Raw genomic sequence first — 24,973 nt, 5'->3', positions numbered from 1 at the left:
GCTGGGGGGGTCAGACCCCCCCCCCCCAGCAGCAGCGATGGCTTTAGATGTGCAGGGGGGGTACCGAGCAGTGTGCGGCCGCTCCTGCGATCTAGAGAGCTTTTACGGATTACGGTACGATCGAGAGACCGGCGCGCTGGTGTGTGCGCGCGCGCCGTCAAGACAACATCAACAAGAGGACCGCGGCGTCGCGAGAGGCTCCGTAGAGAGAGCTATTTAAGATTCTACGATGATCTAGGATTCGAGGCCTGCTTCCGGGCATGACTCCGAGCCTCTGGGCCGGCGCGGGGGCCCCAGAGGGTGTCCATGCGGGGGGGAGATGGGGTCCCATGGCCCGCCGCAGGCGCCGATTTTTTTGGATTGTTTTTCTTTTTTGTCGTTTTTTTACTTGTTTTCATGGGAATTCGGCGTACTTGCGGCCATGCTATCACGCCTTGCGACAGCCTGTCGGCGCAGCTGACCGTGCCATGATGCACAATTGATCACCTGCATAGCTCGCGGCCTTAGTATCAAGCATTCAGTGACGACCTGATCGTACGGCCAGTAGGAAGGTGTCCTTCCATCGTGTGCACGCTTCTGACGCAATGCGCGTCACCTCGGATTGGCTGCTGGCACTCTCGAGGCTATGCCTACACAGCCTCGCGCGCATGGGCAGTCAAGAGGGACCACGCACCTTCTCAGGACAGCGCCGGTGCCTCTCTCTTGGACCGGCAAACTTGGTGGTATCGTGTCACCAATGTGGGACCAGTGCGGCATCGCGCCATCGACAGCTCTGAACTGCGCCTCACCACTGACCGGGAAGGCCGCCAAGTGGGTCAGCACCGTCGCACATTGTGGCAGCAGTCAGCAGCGCATGTCTGATAGCTAGAGCAGCAGCGTCAGGGTCGCAGGGCCGGATCGTGTCAAGCCTCTCGCCCGGCCGGCCGCGTGCAGACGTCGGCCTGTCTACTGTCTGGAGTGATCTGTCGGCGGTCAGTACGACCGATCAGGTCGGAGTTTTCTGATGGTTGGAGGGTCTATCTGTATGTACTCCTCGAGATCTCTCCAAATCTGCCCTCTACTTAACCGTACTTAATCGGTAAGTTGGTGCTCTGAGCGACTCTGAGCGCCGGAGCCCCGTTTCCGCACTGCGGCGCGGCGCACGGTGCCTCCGGGGGGCCCCGCGCCGGCCCAGAGCTCCGAGCTCGACTATTCCGACGCTGAGGCGCGGGATAGGGTGGCAGGGGTTGTGCACGACGCAGTGCAGCAGGCTGTGATGCAATATGGCTATGACGACGAGCTCTTCCAGCGTAAGTGGGGCGGGTTTGCTGCTGCGGGGTCCCCCGCTGTCGCCCGGGGTCGTGCGAGGGGTGGGCACGACCAGTAGGGACCCCCTCCCCCGGGCCCCGCTCTCAGTTGGGGCCTCCGCGGCCGAGTGGGAGATATTGGATGGGAAACGGGTCGATTTGCTAAGTGGGGCGTCGGGCCAGGCCGGGCCCGGCTGGGCCCCTGCCGGGCCCGGCTCGGCCCGCGCGCTTTGCCGGGCCCGGCTTGCCACTCCCGGGCCGAACGAAGCGCCCAAATCAGCAGGTCGAGGAGCGAGGGGCACCAGTTATATCGGCGGCTTCCTACCCGGGTAGTCGCCAAGGGCTGGGTCGCCAAGGGCTGGGTCGAGGACACGGTGCCGAATTTGAGCCGAATTTGGAGGTTTTTGCAAGGGCCCTGTCACCCGCCTGCAGCGGCATGATCTCCTGCTCCCGCTGCACTCTCCGAAACCCACCAGGGTCGCACACCTGTGAGGCGTGCAGCCACCCACTCCCCTCGCGCCCGGTCGTCATTGATCTCGACGCCGACGAGCCACGTGGCCCGAGCTCCGCATCCGCGGCGCCCTTGCCGGAGTCCGAGGCGCACACACTGTGTCGGATGCCAGCCGCAGCCGTGGCTGACCCAAGTGCTGTAGCCACGACGCCCCCGCTGCCGGAGTGGCTCTCCACTGGCAGCCAGGGCGTCTTGGCGGCGGCGACCTCGCTCGCGCAGCACCGGCCGGCGCTCTGCTGCGCCGGCGCGAGGCTGCCGTGCCAGGTGGAGAGGTGGGACTGCGGCTACGCCAACCTGGAGTCGCTGTGCGCCACCATCGCGGCGACGCACCCGTCGCTCGGCGCCGCGAGCCGGCTGCGCCGCGTGAAGGGCCACCTCGAGATCCAGCGGCTGGTCGAGGCGGGGTGGCGGGAGGGGCTCGACCCGGAGGCGAGGAGGACGTACCAGGGCCGCCTCGTCGGCAAGACTGGCACGTCCGCGTGGCTCGGCGCCGACGGCTCGCTCACGCTCCTGTGGCACCTGCGCGTCGAGGCGTTTGTCGTCGAGGTGGTGGACCGCTCCGGCGCGGGCGACGCCGTCTACAGCATCGCCGCCGCGTGCCTCGCGCCGGGCGGCGGCGGCTCTGCGGGCGGCGAGCGAGGCGGCGGGGGCCCGCCTCCGAAGCGGCACCGCGGCTCCGACGGCGAGCAGGAGGGGGCGGCGGAGCAGGGGGAGGGGAGCCACTGGCTCGGCTGCAGCGCCCGCCCGCCGCTGCTGCTGCAGCACCAGGGCCACTCGAGGTCCATCCTGGGCGTGCTGCCTCCGCCGGCCAGGCGGCTGCTGCTCCGCGACCCGCGCGACGCGCCGGGGAGGCTGCAGCTCGTGCGGCCCGATGAGCTCGATGGGAGACAGTACCAGTTGACGGTGGCGGGCAAGCCGCTGGCGCGGGGCGGCGCGACGGCGGGCGCCCTGAGCCTGACTGAGGAGGAGGTGGCGCGCCGCCGCGGGCCCCCGGGCCCGGAGCCAGCCGCCATCCTGCGGCACGGCAGGTGGGAGCACGCGAGCTGGTGCGGGCTGCGATTCGGCTGACCCAGCGTTCGCAGCGAGCAGCGTCCAGGATTCGGCGTCTTAGCTTAGTGTGTACTGACGTACCCTCGTACGTACTCGTAGCTCTCGTTACTCGTTCGTACTGGGATGTGGATCGGCTCTATCTCATCGTTGTGTGTTTTGCTCTTCTCTCGAGAGAGAGATGAGACAGTATTGTTCTCTCGGCTGGGGCGTGGGGCCTGGGTCCCTGGCGCCTGCGGGAGACGGAGAGGAGAATGCTCTGCGAATATGCCGATTAAAAATGGGTATCAAGGTTCGCGGTATCATCTATCATCACAGCAAGCGACCGGGTTCTCCACCAGCCCAGACCTTGGTTGTTGAGGAGAAGAAAATATGAGGTATCGGGTATCGGGTATTGTCAATACACAATTGATAGAGAGAGTTTTGTTGTTTGCTGGACTTCATCTCAATCAATCAATGTGTGTAGAAAGGATGAGACGAGAGGCCCTTGAGGCCCTGGCGCCTGAGGATGGGGGGAGACTACTCGCGGACCTAGGCGCCGCTCGCAGCCGTGGTCCGTGGCGCACTTCGACTTCTTTTTCGCAGCAGCGCGCTTTCAGGTGCGGACACGAAGGTGCTCAGGAAGCTCGGTCACGGGACAGGGCCAAGTAAGGTATAAAGTATCCGTACGCGACGAATGGCTGGCTATTACTGGGGTACATTAGGAAGTCAGCGCCGTGAGGTACTGACCAACCTCGATCTCGTGGGCAACAACGTCGGCGACGAGGGCGCCACTGCGCTGGCCTCCGCTCTTCGCGTCAACGGGGTACTGCCATACCTGACAAGGACTCACACTGTGGTAGGGCCAGATATCCGTACTGCTGTACTCGTGCCCAGTGCGCCCGGTACCCGGATACCGGCGTCCGGCCTCCTCGTACTGCAATACTGCGAGAGAGGCGGCACAATACTGCCATACCCATACCTCCCACATACAAGTGTCGAAGTATGGCGAAGTATGCATACCTTTCAATACCACACAGACTTCGCCGCTTGTACGCGACTGCAGATACTGCAAATACTGCAGATACTGCAGATACGGGTGGGTGCCGATTGCGCTATACAACAGCGGGTGCGGCACCCCACAACATCGGTGGAACAGCTGCCAAACCGGCAGAATATGCACTGCCAGAGGCATTGGCCAGCAGCGTCCAGCGAGCCGACGCAAAACTTGACGGGCAGAAGCGGGTGGATAGATGCGTTGCAGGCTCTCCTGCCTTTCATGTCACATGTGCCATCCAAGCTGGGTGCTCCTAACTTGACTCTTACTGGAGTGCAGCATATGCCCGGGTAGGGGCAAAGAGCCAAAGCGATTGTCCGTGCAAAGCCAGGAGGGTCTCCCTCTCGCCGACCCTCTCGCCGCGCGGCACTGCCGAGGGTGAACGCGAGTGCCATGCTGTTGCTTAGCCTCGCTGCGATGTCGCCACACCCAATAGATACCCCGATACGTTCATACCTGCCACATAGATCTACCTTACTTGGCCCTGTCCCCTCACTCAGGAAGCCTGCCGTGAAATGCTGCCCCCCCCAATGAACACATCAGTGAGGGAGGGCGAGACGATCGAGGGGTCCGTACCATGCGGAATCGACCCTATCAATCGATATCAAGTGCTCATGTGTTTATCACAGTAGCCCCGGGACGGGGGGGGGGGGGGGGGGCTCACCCGGGACTCACCCCGAGACCCCACCCCGGGACGCGCCGGCTGCGGGTGAGGCCCCACCCCCGGGGCAGTGAGGGGCAGGGGCGGGGCGGAGCTCCTCTCTGTGAGGCGCCCCGGGTGCCCCCCCACCCCCCCCCACCCCGCCCCCCGGGCACCCGACCCGCCCTCAGCTCTCAGCTCCCCACCACGCAAGGTGCAGCGGACCGACCTGGTGGGCAAGCGGATGATGAAGACCTTTGGCGGCCATGGCACCTTCGTCGGAGATATCGTCTCTTACGACCCGGAGACGGGATGTTACCAGCAGGTCACCTATGAGGACGGCGACAAGGAGGGCCTCTCGCGAGCCTCTGTCCAGGCCTGGCGTGCGGCGATTCCAGGCCCAGGCAAGATCCGTCTCGCCGAGGCGCGCTTTTTTGCGTCCGCCTCGGTAGATGTTAGAGACTTTGTGCGTTTGGAGCAGTGCGGACTGTCTGTGCAGAGTAGAGTGGGGTCTCACCCGTTTAGTTGATTTGTAGTATTGTTCTGTGTGAGCGGTGGTGCCGCACAGGCCGCTCTCCCTCGCCTCGGCGGTGTGCGGGTGGTGCCGCGGCGTGGCGCGGGCCGGGGGCGCGCGGTAGGCGTACGGGGCCGCGTGCGCGTGGCCCGCCCGTCCGTGCCCCTGGCTGGGTCGGGCAGCGAGCTACCCCCCGGGACGGCGCATCGCGAGTGAGGCCCCGGGGTGGGGCAGGTGAGGGAGGGGGCGGGGACGGCCGGGCCCCGGTGAGCCCCCCGTGATGCCCGACCCGCCCCCGTCCCGGGGCTACCCGGGTAGAGAGCTCTACTGTGATAAACACATGAAGTGCTCAAAGCGACGGCTCGGTGGCGCGCTTTCGGGCAAGACACGAAGGTGCCTCAGGAAGCTCGGTCAGGAAGCCTGCCTGAATATGCTGACGCCGCTGCTGCTCTTTGCGCACGCTGCCGCCCTTCCACGCCCGCCGTTCAGATTCCCAGGCGCAAACGTCCTCTATCAACCCACGTTCGTGCGAGCTGAAGCCGCCCGCGCTGTGACTCCCAGAGGCGTCTCCCTCGTCTCCCTGTTTGGGTGGACACTGGGTGGAGTCTTTGTCGCCGACTGGGTCGATTCGCCGATCGGGCGTTATCGGGAGGTGGCTGTGCTCTCGGGCCTGGTTTTCCGTGGCGGGACGCTCGGCGCGTGGGCCTCTCACATCGTCGTGTCAGAGGCGGCCGCGGTCGAGGCGGCGAGGGAGTTCTGGGGCCTCCCAGCCCGAGAGGGTGACATCCAGCTGCAGCCTCCGGAGGCTGCAGGCCCGCCGCGAGGGCCGCGCGTCCACTTTGAGAGCGGCTCTCGAGTCGTCGTCGAGGGCTGGTGCGGGGAGGGAGAGGGGGAGGCGCGCTCGCTTCGGCCGCCGAGCTTCACGCTGCCGAGCCTCTCGGGCGGGCTGCCTGCCTCTGGCGGGCTCGCCGCCGGCCCGATCCTTCGGTACCCGCTCACGCTGACGGCTCCTCGGAGGGCGGCCCTCCTGCCTCGCCTCGCGCTCAGCAGCTCGAGCCTCACCACCGCACCCCTGCGGGCGGTGCTCGACGCGCCCGCCGCCTCGCCCTGCCTGCGGCTCGACGGAGTCGACGTCGAGGCGGGCGCGGCGGAGGAGGTGGCCGCCGGCCGCGCCGACGCCGGCGTGGAGCCCCGCCTCTCGCCGATGCTGGTCGTGCTTGACAGCTGCGGTGCTGCCGCGCGCGCGGCCTCGGCCGCCGCCGCCCTCTGCATCGCACTGACCCTTCGCCGCCCTGCGCTCAGTCCTCACGCTGTACGCCCTCTTCTTCGCGATCGTCGGCCTCTGCTTCTCGGGCGAGGCGTTCGTGCCTCCCGGCCTGCCGACGCTGCAGGACGCCAAGGAGATCGCCTTCACGTTCGACACGTGCGCGTCGCACGTCGTGGCGTGGGGAGTCTCGGCGGCGGCGAGCGGCGCCCTCGCGGAGGACTGGCTCTCCCTGCCGGCCGACGAGCACGCCTCGGCGCCCGGAGGCGTCGCGCGAGTCGTAGTCGCCTGGCTCCTCTCCGTGCCGCTCTTTGAGTTCCTGTGCGCCGCAGCCCGCTTCGGCCCTGCCGCGCCTGCCGCGCCTGCCGTGCCTGCCGCGCCTGCCATCACACGCTCGCCCCTCCCTACCTTCCAGGCGCGCTCTCGCGGCCCTCAGCATCGGCCCCATCGCCGACGACACTTGGCCCACCGCCGCCGGGATCAGCTACCCAGGCGGCTCCGTGGGGACCCTCGCGATGATGGTGTGGTGGAGGAGGTGGCTCCTGGATGCGACCCCCCGCTGACAATGACATGAGATGCGTCGACTCCGTAGTATAAAACTGACGGGGCGAACGAGTGAGACTTGAAGAGAACTATAACATAATGCCGGCATGTGCATGTGCATATGCAAAAAAACACGACGTGTCTAGCACGACACATAAACTCCCCGGGCGCGCGCGCGGCGCGGCCAGTGCACGCAGCAGCGTCCAGCGAGGCAGGCGCTCTCGTCTCTCGACGAGGCCGCAATTTTTCAGTAATAGTGGTAATTGTCGCAGAGGCGGGGACCTGTTCCTTTTTACCCATCTCACAGTACGAGAGCGGTGTCCGTTTTTATTTTCACCTCCTACTCTGGCTCATATGTGCCACGCGCGTGCTGCTGCTGGCTGTGTGTGTGTTTGGGTTCCTATGTTTGGGTTTTGGATTTTGGATTTTCATGACTCTTTGTTTATTTATTCCAGTAATAGTGGTATGAGAGACCGACACACATACACGACCGTGTGGGACACATCCATGACTTCGTTGACAGTACGTACGGCTTTACGCGAGAGAGGCTGTCTCAGTCTCTGTCAGCAGGACTTCAGCTGAGAGAGGGGACAGGAATGTGAAGCACATGTGAGAGTCAAGACTCAAGTGTAAGGACAAAGGAGTTGAGGGAGCAGAGGGCAGGGGCGGGGGTCATGGTTGTTGGTCCCGGTTGCGGTGAGGGAAAGAGCTAGTGACTAAGCTGCTGAATCAGGAGCTGCGCCAGCGAAAAGACCATCCCCACGAGGCCGAACGCGGCGACGAGGACCAACCAGGCCTGATGCAGCCGCGAGACGTGGTGCCCACAGAGCTTGAGATAACAGATTGCAGGCACGGTGAAGGTGGAGAGCCCGGTTGCGCTGCCAATCAAGGCAACGGTCACCTCGAAACTAGGCAGCGCAAGCGCGCCAACGGCGAGCACGGCTACGAGCGACAGGCGGGTGACTGAGCTGGCGAGCCGAGGCCATGCGAGTCGTGACACGCCGAGGCTGTTCTCGATAGCTTTGCTCGCGGGTAGCAAAGTCATCGGCATCATGAAGCAGAGATTCGCACTCATCGCGATCTTAACCGCGAGCGAGATGGGCGAGTGACCGATGTTCTGAAGAATCGTCTCCTCGACCCATTCGTCGCCCTGCCACCGGCGGCCAGTCGCTTCGCCAAAAGACGCATACACGAGCAGGCCAAAGAAGAGGTGGGAGACGGTGATGACGGCAAAGGTCCCGAGCACCACCTCGGTCACGCGCCCCCTCTCCTCCATGTCCTGCTCCACGCTCACGATCTCCATGTGCGCTGAGAACATGAAAAGGCACACACCTGCGCGAACAGGAGAAGGAGGAGGTGGCGTCGATGGAGCGAGCGTTTCAGGCCCAGATCAAGGTGGTGGAGCTTAGCGGAGGGCGCACACACCAAAGCTCAGCCCGAGCCCACCGGCGTCCGCGACTTTGAGCTGAGAGACCGGGAGCAACCCATCGACCCAGAGCCCAAAGATTAGCACAGAGCCAGCCGCCAGCGCGACGGCCACGTTTCCAAAGGCCATGGAAAGGCGAAAAATGGGGTGAGAAGTGGAACGCAGCAGCGAGAGGGGAGCCTCAAACAACGCGACGGCAAGAACCATGTGCCATCGCTCAAGGTGAGGCGAGACGGCCCGCAGGTTGTCCGCAGCGAACTCGAAGAAGCCGATGATGGCTCCAAGACTAGCAAAGACGCACGCAACTGTGATGGGACCATTGATCCTCGGGAAGGCGGCGCCAGTCATGTCCTGGAATTCGAGAGGGCCCCCGTGCTTACTGGCCACGCCGCGCATGCGCAGCTCCTGCACGCATAGAGGCACCAGGAGCATTGTGTACGTTGAAAGGCCCGCCATTAACAGCACCAGCCCGCCGCCGAGCAGCCAGCCTGAGGAGCGGATAGCAGGGGGCAGCGCAAAGATACCCGTCCCCACAACCGCTTTGAAGAGGACTATGCTTGACTGGAGCACGGTCGCCGTGCCCTCACGCTCGGCGGCCCCGACGAGTGGCTGGCTCAACGCGTCTGTCATCGAACGCGCCGGAGCCGGATACAGCCAAAATGGGGGTATTTGGCCGCGTTCACAGCCTTGTTATGACAAGAAATAGCTGGGCCTGGCGAGGTACTTCCAGCCTGCTGTGGGAACAGCTGACGCAGTCTCGCCGAGGCTGTCTCGGGTTGACTCGGCCAGACAAAAACCCCGAGAGGCGTGGGAGTACCTCGCCAGGGTTGCGCCGATTAGAATTTCAGCCAAACTCGCTCGCACAACACTGGGCAGCGGCGCTCACTCGAGCCCGAGCCCTCCGCGATGGCAACGCCAGGTCGTCGCGTCCACCCCGCTAGCACTTTAGCACGCCTCCTGCATACCGACGACAGCATCGCACGCAGCGTCCACCGGCGGCGGGGGACAATGGTGGAGCGGTCAGCAGTCTCGACCTTCCGACCCGCCTCTGTCCTTCGTACACAGGTACTGAGCACATCCTACTCTCGCTGCTGGCTGTCCACACAGCCAGACCTAGACCTGCCCACACATCGGGTCACTGCCCCCTCTGTGCCCATCGCCCCACTGGCCCCTTCCCCACGGCCCTCGCTTCGCCCTGCACAGAGCCTCCCCGACGAAATGAAGAAACACCAGGGGCGAGGAACCACCCCGACCAAACCGACGGCGCGTCGGGGCCAGCGCTCTCAAATGCGCCCCAAACTGTCCTGCCATTCTCCACGCCGACCGCCGCCCAGCAGCCAGAGCTGGCAGAAGCCGACGTGGCCGACGTGCAGCCGATGCAGATCGACCCGCCGGGCTCCGGATGCAACCTCGCCGTCGCCCCCTGCTCCACCGCCGCTCCCGCCCACCACGCCGCCGTTGCATTCGTCGAGCCGGCTGCACCTCGGCGTTCTCCCCGGCTACGACGAAGCGATTGTTATGGTATCATTTCGCATGCTGACGTTCACGACCCGCCGGGCTCCAGTTGCACCCCCGCCGCTTCGCCGCCCGTCGCCAGGCCCGACGCACCCGCCGACCACGCCGCCGCTGCATCCGCCTCTTCCGCTGCCGCTTGCCCGGTCTTGGCCGTTGCTTTCCCCGCCGCTTCGCCGCCCGTCGCCAAGCGAGCCTCGGCAAGCGCGGCGCCGGCGTCTACCCGAAGCTCAAGCTGGTCGACTTGCACGTGCTCGTCTCGCGAGTTCGCCTTGGTGCTCGCCTCTTCGTCATCGGCCTTAACCCCAACGACGTGGACCACCTGCGCCAGCTACGGCCGTCGGAGGTACTAGGCATCTGGGAGCACGGCTACAACCAGATCACGGAGATGTGGGAGCCGGAGCTCGCGGCCGCCTACGCCGCGGAGCGCGTCGCATCGCGGCGGGCCGCCGAGGCCAAGGGCCGCAAGCGAAAGCGGCCCGTCGGCGCGTGGACCGCACTTGTGGGGGCCGCGCCATTGCAGCTGTGTCATGATAGATAGATAGAAAGCATGAAGCATGTGCATGACGAAAGGTCTCCAAAAGGAAATTTACAACGTAGAGGACCAAAAAGAAACTACGTTGGCCCCATCGAGCCTTTTATTTAATCGATGCCGCTGAAACTTGTGGAGGCGAACAAGTTTGCCGTCGGGGGTGCCAGCTCCCAATTCGAGCCTCGTTCGTGCTGCCCGCGCGAGGTGCGCGCCGGCTTGGCCGTGCATGAGGGTGGAGGTGGTCGTGGTCCTGGCGTTAGCCTCCAGTGTTGCTGCTGCACCAGTGCGTGAGGTTGCGAGTCAACCTATCCCAACGCTAACACACCGCCCGCGCACCACATTTTGGTTTCCCATATAGGCTCTTTCGAATGACACAGCTACAGGCCGAGCTGTGGGGAGTGCAGTGGGCTGCAGCGATGTGGATGTGGCAGGGCATCTCACCATTCCAGAGGGGATGGTTTCTCTTGGCGACGGCATGTTCTCTGCCTGCCTCGTCCTAACCTCGGTGACCATTCCTAGCACGGTGAGCTGCGTAGATTGGCGCATCGTTATCCAGGAGACTGCTTGCCAGTCCTTAAAGCACGTACGCATTGCTGCCGTAGGTCAAGAGCATCGGCAAAGGTCGAGAGCTCCGACCAGACGCACTCCATCTTTCGCGAGAAAGAGGTCCTCGCCAGTGTGGAGCACCCCTTCATCGTGCCGCTCCGCTTCGCCTTCCAGACTGAGGACCACCTCTGCTTCGTCCTCGACTACATCGCGGGCGGCAACATGTACTCGGACTTATCGCGAGGGCCGTACGTGCACTCACGCGCCGTCTTCTACGCAGCGCAGACCGTCCTCGCGACCCACCACCTGCACGAGCTCGACATCCTCTACCGCGACCTCAAGGTCGGCGGAGTAAATCCGCCCATAGGTCCACGCCTGGCGCCGCCTGATGTGCGCCCCTCTGTGGTCACAGCCGGACAACGTGCTGCTGACGCTCGACGGCTACATCAAGCTCGCGGACATGGGCGCAGCGCGAGGCATTGCAGAGAATGGGGCCATCAGCAACGGCGCGACATCCTCCTCCGACAAGACCGTGAAGGCTGGGGCGCCGCCGACGCTAAAGCGGCGGATGACCATCACTGGCACGCACGGCTACCGCGCGCCAGAGGTGTACGAGCGCGACTACGGCAAGGCGGCTGACTGGTGGAATGTGGGCATCCTCATCATCGAGATGCTGACAGCCACAAACCCACTCCGCGGTGCCAACCGTACGGAGAGCGAGCAGCTGAGCAAGACGAAAGATGTCGAGTTCCCCAGCTTTGTGCAGCCCGAGGCGTGCAGCATTGTCAGTGGTCTGCTCAAGCGTGACCAGTCACAGCGATGTGGCTGCGGAGAGAGAGGGGTGATCGAGATCTACGAGCATGCCTTTTTCCGCGACATCGACTGGGAGGGGCTGCTCTCGATGGATTCGAAGCCGCCGTTTGAGATCGACATGGACGACGAGCCACCCAGGAGGCAACAGATTCCAAAGGGCTACGAGGACGGCCGGCAACTCGACTACTTTTGCCAGATGGCCTGCCCGACTCTCGCCGACTTGTCGGGGACGTGTGCTTTGCCCTGACGCCGACCCCCTGCGCCTGTAGGTGGACTACTTGAGGACCTCGCTCTCAATGCGCGAGTCTTATCCGCTTGGGCCCCACGACCAACGGCTCTTCGACGACTTCGATTTCGTGTCGAATAAGGTCTTTGAGGAGGACTTGCGGGGCTCGCAGGTGGACGACGCGAACCCTTTCGGGTTTTGATGTCTCACCGCGCAGTGGGGTTCGGGCGCACCGTCCACCAATATACGGCAACCCGCACGGCACCGCACCTTGGGCGTGTCCGGGAAGCCGAATACCGCACACATTGCCGCGCACACCGACTCTGATGGGGCTGAGATCCATCTTCTCGCACAACAACTTCTGTGCGCGCGCGACCCGCGAGCCGGACGCGGCGCAGACGGCCGGCGGTCGAAAAGAGGTCGGACAGGTCTCCCTTGCATGCGTTCTTTGTTCGTCTATACACAGTTACACACTCGTACCACAAATTGTTGAGTTCAAGCGTGCCCCTCTCCCATCGCCGCAGCCGTCTCGAGAGCGCGGATTTCCCGGACGAGGATGGCGCGGTCAGCCGCGGCGGCTCTACGGGCGGCTCTGCTGATCTCGCGCTGTTGACGGGCGGCTCGAGAGTGCTCATCGCTCACCAACCTCACCTGCAAACGAGCCGGGAGTCACGAGGCCGGGCGTGGCTGGCGCACAACAGAGAGGGCGCCACGCACGGCGTCGCTCACGAGCGCGTCGGTGTCAAGCTGCGCCGCCGCCATCCCCACCAGCGACTCCCTCTGCGCTTTCAGCTTGGCCGCCATGGCCGCTTCCGCGCGCGCACGCTCCGCCCCCATCTCAGCCTGGTGACGCGCGTCCGCCTCTGATAGCTGGAGGGCAGCGGCCGCCTTGGCCGCCATGAGCTCACCGCGCATGCGCTCCAGCGCCGCGAGCTGCTGCGCTGCGCTCTCCTGTAGCGTCGCCTCGACCGCCCGCTCCCACGCCTCCTCCACTGCCGCTCGCCTCTCCTGCTCGTGCTCAAGCCGCGCTGCCCGCAGCGCCACCTCAACAGGCTCACTCTCCCGCATCTCGGCCAGCACGGCCTCCCTCGCAGCGGCAGCAGCGCTAGTTGCCTCGGCAGCAGCATCAGCCTCCGCCGCGCCGAGCGCCTCGGCGAGGGTGCGGCCCGCAGATCGCTCAGCTTCGAGCAGCGAAGCCAGCTCCTCCTCCCTCGCCGCCGATTGACGGAGCTCGCCCCTCAGGATGTCGGAGTTGGCCTCGGCCCGCTCCGCCTCCTCACGCGCGGTGCGTAGCGACGCCATCAGCTCGGCCTCCTCTTGCCTCGCCCGCAGCAGCTCGTCACGGCGCTCGGCACGCAGCCGCTCCTCTGTCTTTGCTACGGCCGCCGCCACGACCTGTTTCATCGCCACGCGTGCAGCGGCCCTCTCCTCGTCCAACGCCGCCTGGACAAGCTGCTGCGATGTGGGAGAGGAGCCGTCGCCCCACGAGAACATCCGCGCACACAAAGAATTTACTGGCGAGCGGCCCACTCCTGTGTGGCGGCGCGCCGTCTTGACAATCGTGTTCTTTCTTTTAATTCTGTTAAAGAGAAAAGTTTAAGTGAAATTCTTTTCCAAAAAGAAAAGACGGCGCGCAGGATGCAGGAAGCAGGATCTTGATCACATCCTTAGGGTCCGCCGCAGGCGCAAAACTAGCCTGTCTCAACGATCTTGAAATACAGGACAGCACCAGCAGCGCGACCCGCAAACCGGCAAAGGCAAACAGCGCGCAGCTGTTTCTTTCTCTCACGCAATGTGCGCAAGTGCGCTCTCGCAGTGCTGGCGCAGCGGCACCCAGGTAGCGGGTACGCGGTGCGTTGCGGGTTCGGGCAAGCTGGCCCCGCGACCCGAAGACACCGCGTACCCGCGCGCGCGCGCTCACGTCGCTCTCCCCTCACGGCCCCATCTTTGGCACCCACGGCCCCTCCCACCTGCGGTTGTGCCGGTCCGTGTGCGGCACGACGTCGGCGAAAAGGTCGTACCAGATGTGCCCCGGCCCGCGGCCGTTTGGCGGCCGGTTGCAGCACCAGAGGCTCCCCCACGACGCGTGCCGCCGCTCAAAGTCGAGCGCCTCGCGGGACGTGGTGAGCAGCGCGCGGTAGTCCGGCACCGCCGCCAGGCGGACCACCTGCTCACAAGCGGGGCGTGCGGCGTGAAGGGACGCCGCCCCCGCGCGTGCGGCCCTGCGGAGAGGTGCCGGCGCCTTTGAGCCGGCGTGCGAAGTGCGAATCTCCTGGACGAGCGCTGCTGCTGCGGCGGCGGCGGCCGGGCTCGTGTCACCCCCCCGCAGGTCGGGCGGCGTGCCCGCGAGCCGGACGACCGACCCGCGCACCGACGCGGGCGTGCGCGGGTTGCAGAGGAAGGAATGCTCGCGCAGCAGCTCCTCGGGCCTGCCGATCCGCTCCAGGTCGATGACGTGGTCGGCGGGGCAGTCGAGGAGGGGCAGCCGCGCCGCCGAGCCGGGGAAGATGCCGCTGTGCGGCATCCACGCGCGGTCGAGGCCGCACACGAGCCGCGGCAGGATGAGCACGCGGCCGGTCGCCTGCGCGAGCGCGAGCGCGTTGCGCAGCTGGCGCAGCTGGTGGTGGACGAGCGCGAAGTGCTGCTCGACGGTGGTGCGCTGGCCAAAGGGGACGGTGCCGTCGGAGCCGGGCTTGCCTCCGTTCGGGTAGACGAGGGAGTACGGCAGGTCGAGCTCGTACGCGAGGAACTGCGGCTTTGCGTAGTACTCCGGCCCGTCCTCCCACATCATGCCTGCTCGCAGACAAGCGCGGCTGTGAGGGGCGGGCGGCGCGGCGCGGACCCCCCCCTCCCCCCCCCAACCCACCCACCCACCCACCCACGCCCGCCTTCGCGCAGCCGGTGGCGCTTGCCCTGCGCGCCGCCGTACTGGAAGGTGGTGTGCACCATGTAGGGCGTGGTATGCATCAGGTGCGCCATCCGGCTGACAAAGTGGGTGTGGCCAGAGGCGAAGAGCGAGACGGGCAGCACGCCGACCATCAGCTGCCTCCCCTCCGAGGTGGTGAACATGGGCTGCAGCCGCGGGTTGCCGGGCTTGGCGGCCGTTGGCGCGGATGACCGCCCCCGGCGCCCGCCCGAGTGGAGGATCGACTTGAACAGGTTTTGGTCCCACGCGTTTGGGTCGCGGTGGCACGCCTTGGACCAGCGCTTGACAAACTCGACGGCCGTGGCGCGCACAAAGATGTAACCGATGTTGAAGGCGGCACCGAAGGCGCTTCGTCCCTCGAGGCCCTCGTCTGCGTAGCCGTTGGTCGCGACGAGGTAGTCCGAGGAGGTGAGCACGTCTGCGTCGGGCAGCGCGCGCAGGTACGGGAAGGGGTCGCGGAGCAGGAGCGCGTCGGCGTCGACGGTGAGGCAGTCGACGCCCGTGCGTGCGAGCTCGAGCACGAGGTTCGCCTTGTGCAGCCCCAGCTGCCGGAAGGCGGGCGTGCCCCAGCCCGTGTCCCTCGTCGTTAGCCCCGTCGACATGAAAAAGGTGTTGACGCCGCGAGAGGCGAGCGCGTGGCCAACCTGGTCGTCCATGGCGCCGACAAGATAGTGCGGGTTGCCCATCGCCAGCAGGTGCATCACCAGCGTCAGCGCAAAGTCGAGCCGGTTGAAGTTCACATAAGTGGCGATCAGGAGATTGTCCTTTGACGCGTGCTTCTTGGCGAGCTCCGCGGTGAGGCGTGGCGTCTCGGCGCTCGCGAGGCCGGTCGGAAGCTGCGGCTTGGCGGCGGCGTACGGAGGCGGCTTTGGGCACATGAGGCCGCCCGGGAGCATGACCTGCTCGTCACTCCACCAGCTCGCATTCGGCACCACGCTGCCGCCCTCGGCGCCGACCTCCTTTGCAGCCATGCCGCGGTGGCGACGACGCCAGGCGCCTCGGCCGCCTCGCTGCTTGCCTGCCCGGTGAGCCTCGGGCTTTGGCATGGCGGCGCCGAAGATGACAGCGTCAGAGTCGCCGAAAAAATCGCACACCTAGTCGCACATCGCTGGGCCTCCACCTCACCCTCTCATAGACTGCGCGGAAGTTTTTCAGTATGTAGCTCTTACGTACATTCCCGGAGGAGTTTTTAATTTTCCACTCCATTCAGGTCCAAAAACCGAGAAACCCTTCGGGTCGCTCCTCATCGCAAACCCTGTCAGCAGAGTCTCCTACGGGAATGTACGTAAGAGCTACATACACTGAAAAAGGATAGAGTGTCTGCCATACCGCATACGCACGAATCGCGAATGGGAGGAAATGCGTTTCATTTGCAAGCAAGCCGGCTGGCTGGAGACGAAGGTGGAGTGCGGCTCCCGCCCGCCAGGCAGGCGTCGCGATCTTGCGTGTGCGCGCCAGGGTCAGCCGGAGCCACCGCCAGGACTCGCGGCTGCCGGCGCGGGTGGTCGGCTTGGACCTTGGTCCTTCCCCCCCTCCCTCCGCGTAACATGTGGGGCGCCAGGCGCGCCCGCCCGATGGTGGCGACGTCAACGTCTCCTGTCTCTGGCCGTGCGGCCGGCTCGCGGATGCCGGGTTTGCCGGCGCCAGCCAGGCCGCAGCGCGGGGACCGTGGTCGGTGGGGTGATAGTGGCGGGGAGCGCCTTTCGTTTTCCCTCCCTCCCATTCTCCACGATCCGGAGCGCAGCCCCGGCTCTAGCGCTTCAAAACGCAGACAACGAAGGCGGGGGTTGACGCGATCAAGGTCGCTCGACAAGCCATTTGAAGACGAAACGCGCAAGGACCCACACGCCCACCGCTGACCCGCCGCGCCTCCTTCTCCGCAGCTGCCCGCGCCCGCGCGTATGCCGTTCGGTACGCCAACCCGTACTCCTCCGGACGCTTGAAGTCCGACCAACAATTAAGAAGCGGTTGCTCTTCCCGCCAGTCCACCTCCCTCAACGACTCGACGACCGCCCGCTTGCCCTCCGCGTCGTACGTGTAGTTCTTCTGCCGCCAGCGAGGGTCGCGCGCAACCATCTCGTCGTCAGACTCCCGCGGAAGGAACCAGCTGTTCGGATACTTGACCGAGCTTGCCGCAAAAGGAGCGCCGGTTCGAGCGGGGTTCGATCTCGAGCCGATGCGGATGCTCCTCCCGCCCAGCCTGGCCGCCTCGTACCCGGCTTTCAACGCCCTCGCCGCCTCCGCCTCCGCCTCCGCCGCCGGGTACGCCGCCCGCGCCGCCTCGGCCTCCCTCGGATCTCTTTGTCGCATAGCCCGTGCAGCGCACTCGCTCCGGTACTCAGCAGCCCTCGTCGCCAAAACCACGGCCAAGAAATACTCGACCTCGGCGTGCGGCCCGCCGAGCAGCTCGACGCCGTCAGGCAAGCCCCCGACCGCCTCCGCTGCCAGCGCCGCCCGCATCGCCGCCTCCGCCTCGGCCGCAAGCTGCGCCTCCCCCCTCGTCTGCTTCACCCCGCGATAGCCGGAATTCGCGGACGACTCCGGATCCGCACTAGCTTCGATGGTGACTTGACGGTGGTCGCTTCGATGCCACTCGGCGCTCCGCCCTGAGGTTTACCACCCCAGGCCGCGCCTTTCTCGTCACGAACCCTGCTCAACGCTGCCTCCTCCGCCTCCCAAGCTTCGCTCGCGGCCCCCTCACTCTCTCTATAGAGCAACCGCGCCATCTTCTCCACCGCCGCCTTCTCCGCCCGCACCCGCGCCACCTCCGCCGTCGCCTCCTCCGCCGCCGCCCGCGCCGCCTGCGCCGCGCCAGCGCCCGCCTCCGCCTCGGCCTCCGCCTCGGCCTCCCTCTCCGGCGCGGCCGCCATGTTCATTTTGATGCGGTACAGTGCGCGCTGCCGCTTTGAGGCACCGGCCGGCAGCTCGGCCGCCACCGAGGCCGCCAATGCCGCGGCCGCCGCTCGGCACTCTCGGCAGCGCCACCGCCCCCCTGCCGCTGATCCCGTCTCAGGCTCGCAGCGGAAGCAAACGTCGATGTCGTCGCCAGCGGCGAGCCGCCCGAGGCAGCATGTCGTCGCACGTGCCTCGCTTCGGCGCCTCCATGCTGTGGTGACAGTGTGGCCGCATTCGCGGCAGCACGGCTCCTTGCTCGGCGCGCCGCCGTCGCATCGCCGCAGCTGCGCCGCCGCCGCCGCCTCCTTCTCTTCGCGAAGGACTTGCGGTAATCGCCGCAGGGGCTCGGCAGGTGGCGCGCGCGGCGCCTCGGCTGAGCCCGCCGCGCACGCTTCGGGCGTCTCCCGCCGCGCCTGATTCGGAGGGCAAGTGCGGCGGTGGCGAGGGTGAGCGCAGGGCGGCGCCGGGTTGGGTGGAGTGTGGGCGAGCGGCGACGCGCGGGGAAGCAGTCAGGAGCTCGGCACCGGCGTCGGGCGCTTCGCCGCCGGTTCGGCGTCGCCTGCCGAGAGCCTCCGCTGTGCAGATCTCTTGTCCACCTTGCGCTCCCGCTGGCCGGCCTTGTACGCCGCCATCTCCTCCTCGTAGACGGCCAGCTTCGCCTGGTAGTTGGCGACGCGCATCGTGTTCAATCAAGGCGACGTCCTTCACCTTCTTCGGCTCCCTCGGCTTCTTCGGTAGCGGCGCCTTCGACGGCGAGGCCTTTGGCATGCTCGGGCCGTACCAGAATGTGCGCGTGACCCCAGAATTTGCGCAGCCCCGCTCAAACATCGTGTATCAGGGCTTCCGAGGTCAATTACGCGAAGAATTCTTCTCTCGCAAATGCGACTTGAAGCAGCCCAAGCCGCACACCGCCGCCCGCCGGTGCCAGAGCTCTGCTGCTCAGCCGCCTGCCGCGGCCAGCTTCTTCGCGTCACAGCGGAGCGCGACTCGCTGCTCGCGCAGCTCCGCGCGCTCGGCGTTGAACCGTTCGCCACGCCGGGCGACTTTGCGTTTGGGCCTTGCTGCTTCGAGTGTTGCGAGGAAGAGGCGGCTGCGCCGCACGCAATCGATGCCGACGACGCTCCAGCATCGGCCGCCGAGCCTCTCTCGGCCCCCTCGTCTCCCTCTGCGTCGCAAGCTTCGCCGGCCTCGTCGCCCGTGTTGGTGTCTCGGGCAAGGCGCGTCACGCATGGGCGGCGGAGGGCCGTGGTCTCCGGCAGCGACAGTGACCGGCATGCCTATGGCGATCCGCCTGCCTCGCTTCCTCAGCTGCGATCGCCGCCGCCACCGCCGCCGCCTCCGCCGCCGCCGAGGCTGTCGCCAGAATGCGTCGAGGAGCCGCCCCAGATGTCGCCTCCTGCTGGCTGTCAGGCTGCCATTCGGCCGTCTCGCGCGCTTGTCCCCGCGTGGTTGGTCTCGCCGGGATGGGGCCGCCGGGTCGTCCTCTCTGACGATAGCGACGATAGCGACGGCGAGAACCTGCCGGCCAACGGGCGGCGGCCGGCCAGACCCGCAGCTGCTCCTCGATCGCACACGCCGCGCATGATCGTGTTGAGCGGCTCCGACGAGGCTGGCGCGCGACGCCTGCCGACGATCCCCTCGCCCTCGTCGCCCGCCTCGTCGCCCGCCTCGCCGCCGCCTCCGCGGCGCGTGGCGGGGCGGCGCGAGAGCGCCGGCCGGGGCAGCGAGGCGAGCGAGGCGGACTCGCTCGGCGGCTTCATCGTGCCGGACGACGAGTCCGAGTCTGAGGGAGGAGGCGAGAGGCCACGCTCGGGGGGGGGGGGGGGGGGGGGGGGTTAACCGGGAAGCCCCTTGGAACCTGGGGGGCCCCCCCCCGGGAGTTCGGCCAACCTTGGGGGGGGGGTCGAGCCTTTCGGCGAAAGCCCCTCGGGGGGGAAAAAAAATTCCCGAAGGGCGAGTTTTGACCGCCCTCCAAAAAATTTTCCCATTGGCCGGGGGGTTTTGTTTTCCAAAAAAAAACCCGCCCCCTTTGAGCGGGGGCCCCCCCCGGGGGATTCGGCCCCCTTTACGGCACTAACCCCTTGGGGGACCCCCCGGGCCCTCCCCCCTCCGGGGGGGGGGGGGGGGCTAACCGGGCAGCGCCTTGCGACCTGTAGGGCCTCCCGCCGGCAGCTCGGCCGACGCTGGCGAGGGAGTCGAGCCTAGCGGCGAGAGCAGCTCGGGCGGCGAGAGCAGCTCCGGAGGCGCGAGCTCGGACCGCGCTCCAAACAGCTTCCGCATCGGCCGGCGCGTCGTGTCGTCCGACGAGGAGCCGGCGCCAGTTGAGCGCGGCGCCTCCGCGGCGGACTCGGCCGCGCTGACGGCACTGACACCTCGGGCGACCCCCCGGGCCCTCGCCACTCCGGCGCGGGCGGCGGGGCGCAAGCCCGCGCCGACGCCGAGCTGGACGCAGCAGAAGCGGGGGCTGAGGCTGCTGGCGCCGCGGCTGTACGTCGAGTACAACGGCGCTGTCTTTGGAGGCGAGCTGCCGCCCGACCTGCCGCTGGTGTGGAACCGCAAGCTGCAAAAGACGGCCGGGTTTTGCGCCTTCTCGACTCGGGGCGGCGATCGGCAGGCGCGCACGCACGCGCGCGCACACGCGCCGCGCGCGCGCGAGAGAGAGAGAGAGAGGTCCCGGGGATTGCGTGCAGTGCTCAGAGGCGGGCTCTGCTGCAGCAGGCGCGGATCGAGCTCTCAGAGAGAGTGCTCGACTCGGAGGAGCGGCTGCGCAGCACGCTGGCGCACGAGATGTGCCACGCGGCGCAGTGGCTCCTCGACGGCGAGGCGAACCCGCCGCACGGCGCCGCCTTTTGGCGGTGGGCGCGCCTCTTCATGCGGCGCGTGCCGGCGATGCAGGCTCGCACGCCGCTCGCACGCCTCTCCCTCGCCGCTCGCATCCCTCGCCGGGACGCGCCGAGATTCGCCGCGGCAAATAGGTGTCGACGTGCCACTCGTACGACATCTACTACAAGTTTCGCTACTCCTGCTCGGGCTGCGGCCAGACCTTTGGGCGGCACACCAAGTCGATCGACCTCACGAGGCAGTGCTGCGCGCGTTGCAAGGGCAGGCTGCGGCTGCTCGGCGCGTTCGACCGCGACGGCATCGAGATCAAGGCGCGCGCGCCGACCGGTTTCGCCTCCTTCGTCAAGGAGCGCTTCGGCGCGCTCAAGCAGGAGCGGCCAAGGCTCAGCCACGGCGAGCTCATGGCCGAGCTCGGAAAGCAGTGGAAGGAGGCCAAGGCGGCGGGCGGCGGCGCGGCGGGCGGCGGCGCGGCGGGCGGCGGCGCGGCGGGCGGCGGCGAGAGCGGCGGCAACGCGGCGGGTGGTGGCGTGGCGGGCGGCGGCGCGATGGGCGGCAATTTGGCGGACGCGTTTGAGAGCGCCCTACGCCTCGGCTGAGCTGTAGCCGCGAGAGAGAGCAGAGAGCGCGCGGCGGCGGGGTGGCGGGCGGGTGGGCGTGGAGCAGCGCGAGCGCTAGCTGCGCCAGGTCCCAGAGGTCCCACTCCAAGGGCCAAGGCCCTTGGGGGTTTTGGTTACCATTTCCACCGCGCTATAGGGCCCCCGAGTGTGGGTGGCATGGTGGGTGGCTTTTGTGGTAGCTATAAAAAGAAAGTGAAACCCACTGCCAGGCACCGGGCAAATCTTTTGTGCATGATTTCTCCTTGTGCGTTTTAAAATTCTTTCTGGCGGGAGTGCGTTGTGGCATGGTCCATTCGTGGCTCGTGCGTCGACCGTCGTGGGAGAACGGCAGCATCTTCATCTTGAACGGCACCCTGCAATCCGCACAGGGTCACAGTGGGAAAAGCAAGTGTGCAGCTGACGCCGAGGTGCGGGCTGCGGGGACATGGGAGCTAAGGGCAGAGGCCCCCCAGCTCCATTCCGCGAATTCTTTTCTGCGGGAAGGAGGGGGAGGCTGAGCGGCAGGACCCCTAGTTCTTTTTTCGCACAACACTGGGCACGGGAGGGCGCTCCACCGCAAAATTCTTTCCCCCACGATTTCTTTTCCTTGTTCTTTTCGGTTCTTGTTTTTAAAACTCCGCTTCATACTCTATACGAACTTTTAATTTCTTTTTTCGAGCTCCGCCGCTTGTGTGTTTGCCCGAGCACGATGGGCGACCCATCCCTCGTTATGGATTGTTTTGTTTCTTTCTTTCTCGTTAGCCGTGAAGCCCGAGGTTTGCGGGATGCGCGCGGCGGCAGGCGCCGGGCTCGGGTCCCTACCGGAGTGCACGCGTCCGCGCTCAGAGCTCGCCCGCTGGAGTCGTGGGCCAGCAGCGCCGCCGTGCGCTCGGCGGGAAGGGAGAGGCTGTTGTGTTGAGTGAGCCTCTCGCGCCTCCCTCTCTTCGCGCATCCTGAGAGAGAGAGAGAGAGATTTTTATTAAACAACAAGAAATCTTCTCGCATCCTTGCATCTTGAGTCTTTTTCTGCAATTCTCTCCAGTAGTCTCACTCACGGCACACGGGTGTGAGGCGCCCGCGGGGGGGGGGGGGGGGGCGCAGCAGCGCCTTCCGAGGGAGCGCGCGATTTTCCGGTGGAGCCGCCTTACAAGAATTCTTTCCTTGTTCTTTTCGGTTCTTGTTTTTAAAACCCCGCTCCTCGCTCCATATGTTCTTTACACACGCACCCCTTTGGGGTTACAGCCCCCCCGCCCCCGCCCACGATTTCTTTTCCTTGTTCTTTTCGGTTCTTGTTTTTAAAACCCCGCTTTTCTCTAAGAAAGAAAGAAAGAAAACAGACAACCCAAGGGAGGGATGGGAGGATCGTTTTTTTATCTTTTGGTCGCGTAAATTCTTTTTTCGAGCTCCGGCCCCGCCGCTTGTGTGCGAGAGCACGATGGGCGACCCCTTCCAGCCGGGTGGGCTGCGCCTGAGCGACGGCTCGCGCATCGGAGGATGGAGCATGGACGTCATCGACGGCAAACGCGACGAGTCGCTCGCACCCGACGCCGGGCCGCAGGAAGCTCTAACGGCTGACGCTGACTCCTTCGCGCAGCGCATGGCGGAGAACCTGTACTACCGCAAGCTCAAGGCGCAGCAACGCGCCGAGGCCGAGGAGAAGAAGTTTGCCAAGCCGCCTGCTGCTCCCACTCCCGCACCCGCACCCGCGCAAGCCACCGCCGCCGAGGACAGCGCAGCCGGAGGACAGGGGAAGCGGGAAGGCAGCCGGAGCCGCGGCCGCAGCCGCAGCCGCAGCCGCAGCCGCAGCCGCAGCCGCAGCCGCGACGACCGCGACCGCGACCGCGACGACCGCGATCGCGACCGACGCGGCCGCCACCGCCACGGCCACCGCGACAGGGACCGTCGGCGGGACAGGGACCGCCACCGCCGCCGCCGCCGCTCGCGGAGCCGCAGCCGCAGCCGCAGCCGCCGCAGACGCAGCCGCAGTCGGAGCCGCAGCAAGGAGCCCGTGGACAAGCGCGAGGGGGGGCGGGACCGTGCGGCAGAGAGGCGGGCGCCGGCCGAGGCGGCGGCGGGCAGCAGCGGGGGCGTGGCTGCGGGAGGCGCGGCTGCGGGAGGCGCAGAGGCGGACCCGGCGGCTGTGGAGATGGTCGTCAAGGAGAAGGGAGGCGAGGTCTCGGCGAGCGTCGCAGAGACAAACCGCATCCGGGCGCTCCTCGGGCTCAAGCCGCTCGCGGGCACAGAGGCGGCGGCGCAACCGGCAGATGCGAGGCCGGCAGGTTGGAGCGTCTCTCGCCTCTCCTCACGCGGCGAGTTTCGGTAGGCGGAGGCGGCGCTCGACTCGTCGGTCGGGCCGCAGCTGCCCAGCGGCGTCGCGGAGCTGTCGGCGCCGGCAGGGCAGCCACCGCGAGGCAAGGCGAAGGCGAGGAAGGCGAGCGAGCGGCGCGATGCCGCCGCTGGGCTCAGGGGCTCCCCTCCTCTCACTCCCCGCTTGCCTGTGCGCAGGTTGACGAGGCGGCTGGAGCAGCGGCCGTGCTCGCCTTGCGCCTGGACCGGTACACCGACGCGCGCCCGAGTTGGAAGTAGAGTTGGGGATTGCATTCCCCTGCACAGTTTTCTAATCGGAAGATAGCCCCAAGCCATTCTCCACACTGCGCCTTGACTCTTTGCACTTTGGGGGCTGAGTTCACGGTCGACTAGTTGCAAAAAGTCTATGGTGCAAAACCCGCCTAAACCTGCGAAAAATGCTGTCACGGCCAGCTCGGCCGACGATCTAGTCAAAAAAAGTGACGTAAACCTTGGAGCACTTGGAGTGCAGTCATCAACCTCACATCCAGGGCCGGGGAGCTGAGAAGCGCACCCAGCGGGCCGGATGATCGGCATCGGGTTACGGGCTAGAGAGCCCTAGCCCCGGGGGTGCGCGGTCGCAGGGCCATAACACGGGTCTCCGAGGGATAGCTCCGCGCTCCGGGTTTCCCCTAGCAGCAGAACGCACCCTCTACTCAGAGCTAGTAATACGAGAATACTCTCCGAGGGTTAGCCCCGCGTACCAGGTTTCCCCTTAACTGCAGCACGCCCCCTCTACTCGGAGCTAGTGATACGGCAATACGTACCGCCCCCACGCAGTACCTGTACTACTCGACGATAATAAGTGGCGATGAGCGAGGGCTATGAGTGCAACGCGCGAGGCGGAGCTGACTTTGCTCGATTTTTAGCAAAATGGCCCCAGACCCTTGGGGACACCTCTCGGGTGGGCTCGGGTGCACCCGGAGCCCAAAAATATACCGCCGGATAAAGCACACAGTGTGCATCCACTCACTGCGGGGCTGCTCGCTCGCCATGATAGTCAACGTGCACTGACGGCGACCGCCCTCTCGAAGCGCCCTGCTGACTGGCCAGCCGCCGAGCAGGAGCGAGCAGCCGTTCGAATCCGCGGTGCAGCGCCGCGGATGGCGAGGGATAGGGCTGTCGAGCTACGTAGCTAGGGTTAGGGATAGGGCTGTCGAGCTACGGAGCTAGGGTTAGGTATAGGCCAAGGAGATGCGGGGTTTCCCGGTTAGATCGTCGCTACAGCTTAAACAGACGTCAGATCCGTGATCAGCACGGTCGAATTAGGCGGTCCCCCCTCCCCCCGCCACCATTCAAACATCAGCCCCCCACAGGGGTACCCCCCCGCGCCGCCGTCTGTGAATCAAAAAAGAAGAAACAAAAGCGAGCGGCGTCCCACAAAACGAGGCGTGAATTGAGAGCAGCTGAAGTCCTTCCCATGGCCGACCTCCAGCTTCGGGCCTCTTCGGCCCGCTCGGGCGCGCCCTTGCG

The 24,973-nt window shown here is 66.1% G+C and overlaps 4 protein-coding genes across 4 annotated transcripts in view; 2 read left to right on the top strand and 2 right to left on the bottom strand.

Annotated features, from left to right (window-relative positions):
* The window catches only part of EMIHUDRAFT_50912 (hypothetical protein), a gene marked incomplete at both ends in the record, with an annotated part of 18,782 nt that extends 7,000 nt beyond the window's left edge, over positions 1-11,782 (top strand). The window contains 2 exons of the mRNA XM_005772106.1: positions 10,951-11,199; positions 11,270-11,782. Of these exons, the coding sequence (XP_005772163.1) occupies positions 10,951-11,199; positions 11,270-11,782 (762 nt within the window). The remainder of the gene's footprint in view (positions 1-10,950; positions 11,200-11,269) is intronic.
* Positions 11,783-12,328: 546 nt separating this feature from the next.
* On the bottom strand, positions 12,329-13,446 carry EMIHUDRAFT_369387 (hypothetical protein). Its single transcript, XM_005772105.1, has one exon. It carries the CDS (start codon positions 13,388-13,390, stop codon positions 12,566-12,568), a length of 825 nt encoding a protein of 274 aa, XP_005772162.1. The 5' UTR covers positions 13,391-13,446; the 3' UTR covers positions 12,329-12,565.
* A 383-nt stretch (positions 13,447-13,829) lies between these two features.
* Positions 13,830-15,868, bottom strand: EMIHUDRAFT_117868 (hypothetical protein; the record flags this gene model as incomplete). The annotated part of the gene is made up of 3 exons (XM_005772104.1): positions 13,830-14,063; positions 14,268-14,689; positions 14,767-15,868. The coding sequence occupies 3 exons, from the start codon at positions 15,866-15,868 to the stop codon at positions 13,830-13,832; spliced, it is 1,758 nt and encodes a 585-aa protein (XP_005772161.1).
* A 1,136-nt stretch (positions 15,869-17,004) lies between these two features.
* On the top strand, positions 17,005-21,154 carry EMIHUDRAFT_117867 (hypothetical protein; the record flags this gene model as incomplete). Its single annotated transcript, XM_005772103.1, has 5 exons — positions 17,005-17,084; positions 18,363-18,565; positions 19,874-20,262; positions 20,436-20,597; positions 20,693-21,154. 5 exons carry the CDS (start codon positions 17,005-17,007, stop codon positions 21,152-21,154), a joined length of 1,296 nt encoding a protein of 431 aa, XP_005772160.1.
* Positions 21,155-24,973: the final 3,819 nt, after the last annotated feature.

The sequence above is a fragment of the Emiliania huxleyi genome (assembly GCF_000372725.1).
Source record: "Emiliania huxleyi CCMP1516 unplaced genomic scaffold EMIHUscaffold_365, whole genome shotgun sequence".
NCBI lineage: Eukaryota > Haptophyta > Isochrysidales > Noelaerhabdaceae > Emiliania > Emiliania huxleyi.
The sequence above is the reverse complement of the archived record's forward strand: the minus strand, read 5'-3'. Positions and strand labels throughout refer to the sequence as shown.

Coding starts and splice junctions, on each gene's coding strand:
- EMIHUDRAFT_369387 (XM_005772105.1), bottom strand. CDS start 13,390: ATGTTCTCGTGGGGCGACGGCTCCTCTCCCACATCGCAGCAGCTTGTC.